This window comes from Xenopus laevis, chromosome 1L (genome assembly GCF_017654675.1).
Source record: "Xenopus laevis strain J_2021 chromosome 1L, Xenopus_laevis_v10.1, whole genome shotgun sequence".
In the NCBI taxonomy this organism is placed as follows: domain Eukaryota; kingdom Metazoa; phylum Chordata; class Amphibia; order Anura; family Pipidae; genus Xenopus; species Xenopus laevis.
The window spans coordinates 112857235-112867470 of NC_054371.1; the positions used below are offsets into that span (position 1 = coordinate 112857235).

At 36.9% G+C, this 10236-nt stretch overlaps 1 protein-coding gene across 5 annotated transcripts in view; it reads left to right on the top strand.

Annotated features, from left to right (window-relative positions):
- Window positions 1–8670, top strand: part of lsm4.L (LSM4 homolog, U6 small nuclear RNA and mRNA degradation associated L homeolog) — a 17672-nt gene extending 9002 nt beyond the window's left edge. For 4 of the 5 annotated variants that reach the window (XM_018255591.2, XM_018255573.2, XM_018255582.2 and 1 more), the window contains exons 3-5: window positions 1398–1496; window positions 6629–6812; window positions 7335–8670. In XM_018255591.2, the coding sequence (XP_018111080.1) occupies window positions 1398–1496; window positions 6629–6812; window positions 7335–7423 (372 nt within the window). In that variant the 3' untranslated portion in view covers window positions 7424–8670. The remainder of the gene's footprint in view (window positions 1–1397; window positions 1497–6628; window positions 6813–7334) is intronic. The other variant, XM_041562132.1, reaches the window with a different exon arrangement.
- Window positions 8671–10236: the final 1566 nt, after the last annotated feature.

The following is a 10236-nucleotide window of genomic DNA, read 5'->3' on the forward strand; positions in this document are numbered from 1 at the left end:
CGACCAAAATTACCCCAAGAGCGCAGAGACAACTCATCCGAGAGGCCACAAAAGACCCCAGGACAACATCTAAAGAACTGCAGGCCTCACTTGCCTCAATTAAGGTCAGTGTTCACGACTCCACCATAAGAAAGAGACTGGGCAAAAATGGCCTGCATGGCAGATTTCCAAGGCGCAAACCACTTTTAAGCAAAAAGAACATTAAGGCTCGTCTCAATTTTGCTAAAAAACATCTCAATGATTGCCAAGACTTTTGGGAAAATACCTTGTGGACCGACGAGACAAAAGTTGAACTTTTTGGAAGGTGCGCGTCCCGTTACATCTGGCGTAAAAGTAACACAGCATTTCAGAAAAAGAACATCATACCAACAGTAAAATATGGTGGTGGTAGTGTGATGGTCTGGGGTTGTTTTGCTGCTTCAGGACCTGGAAGACTTGCTGTGATAGATGGAACCATGAATTCTACTGTCTACCAAAAAATCCTGAAGGAGAATGTCCGGCCATCTGTTCGTCAACTCAAGCTGAAGCGATCTTGGGTGTTGCAGCAGGACAATGACCCAAAACACACCAGCAAATCCACCTCTGAATGGCTGAAGAAAAACAAAATGAAGACTTTGGAGTGGCCTAGTCAAAGTCCTGACCTGAATCCTATTGAGATGTTGTGGCATGACCTTAAAAAGGCGGCTCATGCTAGAAAACCCTCAAATAAAGCTGAATTACAACAATTCTGCAAAGATGAGTGGGCCAAAATTCCTCCAGAGCGCTGTAAAAGACTCGTTGCAAGTTATCGCAAACGCTTGATTGCAGTTATTGCTGCTAAGGGTGGCCCAACCAGTTATTAGGTTCAGGGGGCAATTACTTTTTCACACAGGTTTGGATTTCTTTTCTCCCTAAATAATAAAAACCCTCATTTAAAAACTGCATTTTGTGTTTACTTGTGTTATCTTTGACTAATAGTTAAATGTGTTTGATGATCAGAAACATTTTGTGTGACAAACATGCAAAAGAATAAGAAATCAGGAAGGGGGCAAATAGTTTTTCACACCAGTGTGTGTGTGTGTGTATATATATATATATATATATATATATATATAAATATATAGTGAATAAAGTACCCCCTCTTGTAAAATATAAGGATATTCTAAATAAACGAGGATTTCATGACCATATAAAAACACGAGGCCGAAGGCCGAGTGTTTTTATACAGGTCATGGAACTCCGAGGTAACTTCTAATATCCTCATATTTTGCAACTGGGGGTACTTTATTTATTATAATACACAAGTTTCAGTGAGTCATGTGATAGAAATGACATCAGAACTCACTGTTTATAACTGATGACATCAGATATCATGCATGCATTTTGTGTATTCATTTGCAACTCCTGTTGACTTTTAGTTGGTGGAATTAAAGAATGGTGAAACATACAATGGTCATCTAGTGAGCTGTGACAACTGGATGAACATCAATCTAAGAGAAGTCATCTGTACTTCAAGGGTATGTTTTATTTAACTTTACGTATTTCGCCTTCAGCAAGGTATTCAGTGTTAAAAATGCTGCAGTTGGTACTTCGCACTGGATGACTTAGCACCAGCACACCACAGAGTTTGAGGCAACTCTTCCAATTTCAATAAAAATCAACAGTCAATTTGTTGTGCACTTTCTGGAGTCCAATTACAGCTTTCTGTAAGAAGAAGTAAATTGCACTGCAATGTTGAAGTTTTGCTGAGATAGACTGTGTGGCACCCATGATTCAGAGTTTAGTTGCCCAAATGTGCCTGTCTCATAGGCCTGCAGTCCCTTATAGCTCAGTTGAGCTAAATCAGTAAGATAGCTTCCACTAGTGAAGTATACTCAGATTAAAGGACCAGTAACACCATTTTTTTTAATACTTCTTTCCCCCAAAAATAGCTATAATCATAGGACTGGCTTACTTTCCCTTGGCTTTTTTCAAATCTTCAGTTTGAATTTGATATGCAAAGTGCCCCATAGTAGAAAATTGAAAAGGAGATACCAGCTTGAATTATTCTGTGAGCAGAACCTGAAGTCAGTGTAAGACAAGTTTGTAATGTTTTGTAGAAAGAACATTGACCCTAAAGCTAAATAATCCAAATTAAAGAAGGGAGAAATAATTTTTATTTGGATAAAATGGAGTCTATGGGAGATGGCCTATCCATAATTCGGAGTTTTCTGGATAACAGGTTTCCGGATAATTGATCCCATACCTGTATTTGCCTTTTTTTTTTTTTATTCCTAATTTTGTCTAAACAATGGTAATTTTGCCTTTAGAAATAGGCAATTATTTTCCTGAGCATGGTTGCAGTTTAAATATTGGAATGAAAAAATGTTTGTTTTTTTTCATCTACCTTATTTCATATAACTGATATGACTGGTATGGTGCTGGTGCGGGGGCCTGCAGAAACTGTCCATTAATATTTTCTTCATGCACGTGGACCTCTGCACAGCTGATTAACCCCTGCGCTGTCACCATCCATACAGTGATCAGATATTACCATGACTCCTTGTGTTTTTTGGCTGCTTTAGTAGTTACCCATTATTCATTTTGCTATTAATAGAGTGTAATACTGGCAAAGATATAAGTAGAGTAGAAAGTTAACTGACTGACCACTGTTAGCCACACCATAATCTTAACTCAACTGATGTATAAAGTGTAAAAGAAATTAATTTCACAAGAAGTGGGAAGGGCATTGTAAAATTAAGAGAAAAACCAGGCCAGAGTTATGTCAAATGGGAAAGATGGAGACACACCACTGAAAAAATACCTTCCTCTCATATAACTAAACTCTACTAGTATTTATTTAAAGGGAGTTTAAATATTCTATAATACATAAAAGCACCGAATACCTGTACTTGTAACCCACAAAATTTCATCCAGGACTAGATTGTAGATGTAGTCGCAGTGTCTAATTTTTGTTTGGTGTAGTATTATTATTTTATAAAGCACCAACTCATTCTGCAGTGCTGTGCAATACGTCAGTGTGTACAATAAACATACAAAAAAAAAAACAATACAAGAGGTAAAGGGGCTTGTGTAAAAATGGTTCTTTTGAGCACACATTTTGAGAAAAATATGTGCAACATATGCACACATGATCAACTCCTGGATTAATACTGACAAATACTTCTTTGCAAAACAACTAACTTTGTTTACATTTAGGTTATTATGAAACATTTTCTTTATATTTCTGTAAATGTATGTGCTAGGAAGTCACCATTTTACTTGTTAGGGGTTCAGTTGAAAAAACAGCTTCTTACAGTGTAAGAAAAAAAAGAACAATGAGAAACATGCAGAAATCATATAAAACTCTTCATAAAAGAGTGTAGTAGACATGGATATGTTTTCTTCGCAGGATATTCTGTAACTAAAAAGTTTAAATAGTAGCTGCAAGCTTGTGAGCATTCCATTCCCCTTACACTGAACTTTTAAGTTTGAAATGTAAAAGTGCAGCACAGACAGCTGGCAAAATAGTCGTAGTGAAGATGAAACGCATGCTTTGGCAAATTTTAAAACACAATCAAGAACTAATTACTACAGTCTCTTCTTGGACACCTCATACTAACCAAATGTAAATTTGCTACTAAGTGAGGTCAGTACAGTGCTTTGCAAAAATACTGAAACCCTTGACCAGTTCTCTTGTTTACTAGATAAAATCCAGCAATAATATTTTGTTTAGTGAAATAAAGAAACATACCATTTGGTGAGCTATATCTTTTGCAACTTAAAGGGTAACTCGCAAAAATTAAAATTTAATACAAGCTTCATACTAAAAGAAATTGATATAATCAATTTTAAATTCTTTACTTTTACTTAAATAATCAAGTTTATCTTCACTGTCCCTCGCTCATCATCTGTGTCTCTGCACAGGTAGTAATTTATAAACAATTTGTACATGGGCAGCTACCCATGGTAACCAATCAGATGTTTGCTTTCATTGCTCTCCTTGTAGCTGGCTGAAAAAATCTAAGCACTGATTGGTTGCTGCCCAGGTGCAAATTTTCCCAGTGTTTAAAAATGAGCCCCATTATGTCTTCATGTAGGAGTTGGGTGTCAGATTTTCATTGATGGTTAAACCCATTTTATCTTTTAGAGTGGTTTCCCTTCCTAGCAGATCACTCAAATAACTGATTCCACTACAAAGAAAATCACTGCCTTCGGCACCAACTCTGCACATAAGGAAACAAGATTTCTGTTAATTTTAAAAGAGTAAGTTTATAAGACATGTTATAGGCAAAATTAACCCCTCCTCCCCCAAGGCTTAACTGTCATTCAAAATCAGACTCCCAGCTCCTGTATGAAGATAGAATGAAGAGAGACAGATGCTGAGAGGAGGAGGGTGAAGAGTATCTTGATAATTTCAGAACTGGGTCTGAATTTTTAGTTGATTTTATCTAATGATCTTATTTTAGTATGATGAAGCTTATATTAAATTTTCATTTTTCGCAAGATTTTCGGTGGGATCCAGCTTTGCACATTTTTGGGGCATATTTTGGTCCATTCTTGCTCTGTCCTGTTTATGTTAGATTATGCATGTGCGCCTGAATTTTCAACAAGTGTCTCAGATTTTCACTTTTATGCTATCTGAATTTGACTGAGTCAACTTCTTTCTTTTTTTTTAAATGTTTTTATTTTGCATTTTAAACAACACAACAATAAACATTACAATACGATTTTAGTTTTTGACTCACAGTTTTACTTGGAATCATTGTTGGGCAGGAAGCAAATGTTCTCCCAACGGCTGAACAAATCTAGCTAAATAGAGAAAATAATTAGCTTTCTCTGGTTCCCATTATAGTATATTGTTGTCAGATTTCAGGTCAAAGCAAGAATTCTGAAGCTGCATTCAGCTGGAAAGTGATAATAGTGGTTTTCTGTAGGAATTTCTGCAGCAGTATTGACTACCTAAGTTTGCTCAGGTGAGATTTGAGTAGTATGTTATTGATACTGTAAAAGACAGGTATTTGAGCAGTTTGCTAATATGCATAGTGCTGCCAACTATCATCGTACTTTATTTATTTTTTTGGAAGATACTTCTGTTTCTTGAATGCCATTTTCTCTTAGAAGAATGCACATTTAAAAGCATTTTCCAATGGTTATAGTTGCCCACTAGGTGGCAGAGTAAGCTTATGATCTGCTAGAGAAAATGTATTGCTTTGTATCAGTCTTTTGTGCTTAGGGGAAAAACTCTAGTGTCCGTTTCCAAAATAGAAATTTGAACAGACTGAACTATTTGAATAAATGACTGAGTGTCCACTGAAGCCATATTTTAGGCAGTAGATTGCACCTGCACACCTGGCCTCTCCACTAATTAAGTACAGTGTTTGGGGTATTGTATGACGGCGCCTCCACAACTCCAGCACACGTAGATTGCTCAAGGGATTCCTCCCGTGTTTAATGTTAAGCCATCAAAACAATACACTGAAGCCATATGCCATCGTGATGAATAGCCATATTTTAGACAATACTAGGGGGCACATTTTTCAAGGGTCCAATTGAAAATTTGAAATTAGAATTTTAGAGTTTTTTTATGGTCAAATTCAACTAGGGAGTTGTTCAAATTCGATTTGAGTTCTTAAAAAAAAAAAAAAATCTAATTTGATTTTCAAGATTTATGAACTCGAATTCGACTATTCGCCACCTAAAACCTGCCGAATTGCTGTTTAAGTCCAGGGATCAAGTTTGAGTTGTTGCAGCCTTCCTGGCATGAATCGAGTTTTTAAATGAAATTAGATTTGAATTCGATTCTAGTTTTCGGGTCTTGATTTTTAGAATACATTTCGATTTTTTTAAAATCCAATCAAATTAGATTTGAATTTGATTCGAGTTTTCGTGTCGATCCTATTCAACCGAGTTTAAAAAATTTAGATTTTTAGAACCCGTTTCGATTGGTCGAATTTTGAGTTCATGGGAGTTTATGGGCGTTTAAAAAAAAAAAATTCGAAATTCGACCCTTGATAAATGTGCCTCTAGTTCTCAGAATGGCAATCTCTGGCACACTAGCTGTTGCAGTAATATAGCCAACATCACAGAATGGAAAAGGATATGCAGCTATACTGCATTTTTGTCTTGTACATATACATATAGGAAAAATATAGAATTGTTTCATTTTGTTTTAGTGGGCACATGAATGAAATGTTGTTCTGAGATTCCAACGGGATTTAAAAGTCTATTTTAATGCAGCAGTTTTCTGTTTTTTAAGGATCAAGCCCAACATCTGCTTGGGCCCTTCCATAGCTTAAAAAGGTTAGGGAGAATTCAACGTTCTAGGAATGTACAACAGACACATTTTTATCCCCGTATTTGAGACAAATTGGCATTAATAATTAAGAGTTTTTGAATCTGTGCAGAACAGACACTTTAATAAGAAAGGAGACACAGACACGGACTGCTCATGGGTCTAGCACAAGGTAGGTTTTTTTCTGTGTTGCACGCATACCATAGGAAGTTTGACCTCAAAAACAAGGTCATAACATCGTTTTTAGAGGAATAGTGGAAATTCGAATTTTATTAAAAAAGATATGCTGAATTTTGAAATAACATGCCATAAAGCTAAGGAACTACAACACTTTCTTGCTATACTGATGCTTTGTGTCCCATTGTTTTGTATCAGGATGGTGATAAATTTTGGAGGATGCCAGAGTGCTATATACGGGGAAGCACAATTAAATATTTGCGGATCCCTGATGAGATTATTGACATGGTAAAGGAAGAAGTGATGTCAAAGGGCAGAGGACGTGGAGGCATGCAGCAACAAAAACAGATGAAGGGCAGAGGAGCTGGTGGAGGTGGACGAGGTAATTCTTCTTGCCTTTTAGTATTGCGAAGCATGTACAGTAAGTATGGACACACCTATGGAATAAATGTCTTAACATCACATGGCACAGTTTATGTGAAATTCATACTCGCCCTTTAGCTCAGAAATCAGCTCTGTATGCCTGCACTTGGGCCGATGCAGTGTTTCCAGGAGCAGACACAAAGACACAGAAGACTGCTTCAAGCAGAGGGGCTGATTTTTGGCCTGTGTTTATTCACAGGTTGAAAATATGCCCTTGGTTGAATTAGCTGTTCGCCTTCCAAACACTTTTTTTTCTAGAAACTGGATTGCTGAAATTGCAAATGAGAGAGCCGCAGAATAAAATGCAAAATAGTTCAAAAACTATAAAAAATGAAAACCAATTGCAAATTGTCTCAGACTCACTATCTATATCATACTAAAATTTATCTCAAAGGCGAACAACCCCTTTAATAATGACGGCCTCTTTCGCAATCAGATTTCTGGCGAATGGAATACTAACAAAAGTGTAAATGTTTTTCAGGTGTCTTTGGAGGACGAGGCAGGGGCACCCCTGGTGGAGGCAGAGGCCAGCAAGACAAAAAGCCTGGCCGACAGTCTGGGAAACAGTGATGTCTTCTTGCCAGAGACATTCGTTTAGTATTGACTCTATGGTCACGCCTCAGCTCTGCAAAATGTTTAAAGTGTTAAAAGTGTTAAAGTCTCGGCACACCAGCAATTTTCAAAAAAAGAACTGCATTTTTTTCCACTTCACCCCTCCCTCTTTCCATATTGTAGGACCAGCTTAAAGCAAGAGAGGGGACATGAGCCAGAGCCAGATGTCAAAACACGTGATTAATGCCTGTGGGAGGTCTTCACATCCTAACCTGCAAATGAACTTAGCCCATGGCATCGAAAGGTCATTTGGGTTAAACTCCAAAAGCAGGGGGTTGGGGTGTGTAGTTAGAAGGGTACACATCACTTGTAACAACTGTGCAGCATCAGTATGGTACTGGCTTGTCAGCTAAGCCAATGCAAACAGTTTGGAGTAATGCATTTGAGCTTCATTATTTAACCACTTCTCTGCCATTGCTAGATGAAGGAGACAGATGCAATCTGATGTAGACATGCCTCTCGAATACATGTGAAATCTTCCAGAATGGTTTAGTTACTATTGCATATTGGGGGAGGTTTTTTTTTTTTTCAGTTAAATTATGTTTGCATATGAAAAGGTTAAATAACTTTCACATATATGTAACACAATACCCTCTGAAATGGAGAATATGTATATAGCAATTTGTGACTGGCACAATAGATTTACATGAGTGATTAAGCATTCCGCGTTTTGGCTCATTTCATAAGCCCAAGTCCCAGGAGAGCTGTAGTTTGCTGAATAGATGCCCCCATGGAGAATATAAAAAGCACATTTCTCCACTTGTATCTGGTTATGGAATGTTCTAAATGAGTAGAGGTTACAGTTCCTCAATTGCATTGGATTTGTGTTCAAATATTTTGGAGTAGCCATGGTTACTATTCAGCCGATGATTTTACTTTCTTTTTTTTCCCCTCACATAAAATTCACATTTTTGTCCCTCAAAGATATGGCTATTTTCTTAAACACTCTTTCTTTTTTTTTATGATTTAAACACTTGTATAAGCACTTAAATCTGGTTGGCTGCCTTTTTTCACTTTTATTTTTTAGTATGTGAAAAGACCACATTTCTCTGAACAAAAACGGTCAGAATATTGAGAGGAGATTGGGGAAACAAAATGTGTTTTGTTGTGGAAAACATTTTCTTGTTACTAAGAGTGTAAGAGTGCTGTGACACTTTTTTTTTTTTTTTTTTTCTTTAAAAATAAAATATTAGCAATGGAAAATTGACTTAATTCTCATTCTTATTTTAGTTAAGTAAGTAAAAGTCTTACTACATAGGAAGACCGTTTGTGGCATGTACAGGTATGGGATCTTTTATCCAGAAACCTGTTATCCAGAATGCTCAGTATTACGGGAAGGCCATCTCCCATAGACTTCATTTTAACAGATTAAGTTAAATTTTAAAAGAATTAATCGGACGCCCTTTGACTTTAATGCATTTGGACAAAACAATCGCACGTATAAAAATTTACGTTTGTGTCAAAATTATTTTGAAGCCCATTGACGTCGATGCTATTCGCAAATTTATTTGCCGTTTTTTACGAATTTTTTGGCAAAGCAAAATGCCACAGATTTGCCCATCACTAATGCCAAGCAATGCTATTGGGTTAAATGAATGTTTAAAGGGGGTATTTCACCTTTAACTTAACTTTTCAGAGGTTATTATCGAAGGTCAGGTTGTGTTTTTCCTGAAAAATTTTAGTTTTCGAGGGTAGTTTCAGTAAAAACTCGAATTTTTTGGGATTGAATAAAAAAAAAAAAACTCATTCAAGATTCACTATGGCCTGATGCTGCAAAAAAACTTGAATCCCAAATATTACCCAAAGTAAAACCTGTCGGGGTCATGTAGAAGTCAATGGCAGATGTCCTTTGAACAATTTGAGGATTTTTTTAGCCTTCATGATGATAGCCTTCATGAGTTTTTTTACATTCAAGGTTTTTATAAATAGGCAAACATTCGAGTTGAGTTTATATGAGGTAGAGAAGACCTCACAAACTTGACTGTTGATAAATAACCTCTTAGTATGTTATAGAAAAGCTAATTATAAGCAACTTTTTATTTAATATAGTTTTTAAATTATTTGCTACCTTCTTCTGACTCTTTCCAGCTTTCAAATGGGGGTCACTGACCCAATCTAAAAACAAATGCTCTGTCTGCCTATTAATGTGTTGTTTTTGCTACTTTTTATTATTCATCTTGCTATTCAGGCCCTCTCCTGTTCATATTTCAGTCACTTATTCAAATCAATGCATGGGTTACTAGGGTAATTTGGACCCTAGCAACCTGATAGCTGAAAATGCAAACTGGAGAGCTGCAGAATAAAAAGCACAATAACTCATAAACCACATATAAGAAAAAAAATGAAAACCAATTGCAAATTGTCTCAGAATATCACATCCTATATCGTACTAAAAGTTGGAAAGATGCCTTATACAGAAAACCCCAGGTCCCGAGCATTTTGGATAACCAGGGTTAACTGGGCCGACATGACCGTGGGCCACGCCAACTCAGACCTGCTCCCTGCCTGACAATGTATCTAATCTGGATGGAATGGAAATGCAACTAATCTGGCCAAATTAAGTGCACTGCCCCTTGACCTCCCCTGCTATAAGAAGAAGAAACAAGGTACACTGCTGGGAAGAGAGGGGGGTAGTGCCCTCTCAGGTGGCACTATGGATCTGGCATACACAGTAGTGATGTGTGTGTCTGGTTTTTATTAACTCCTAAATCAAGTCTGCCTGCAGCCACCTACTCCCATCTATTTATACCCCTACCTGCCCCGCTGATGAC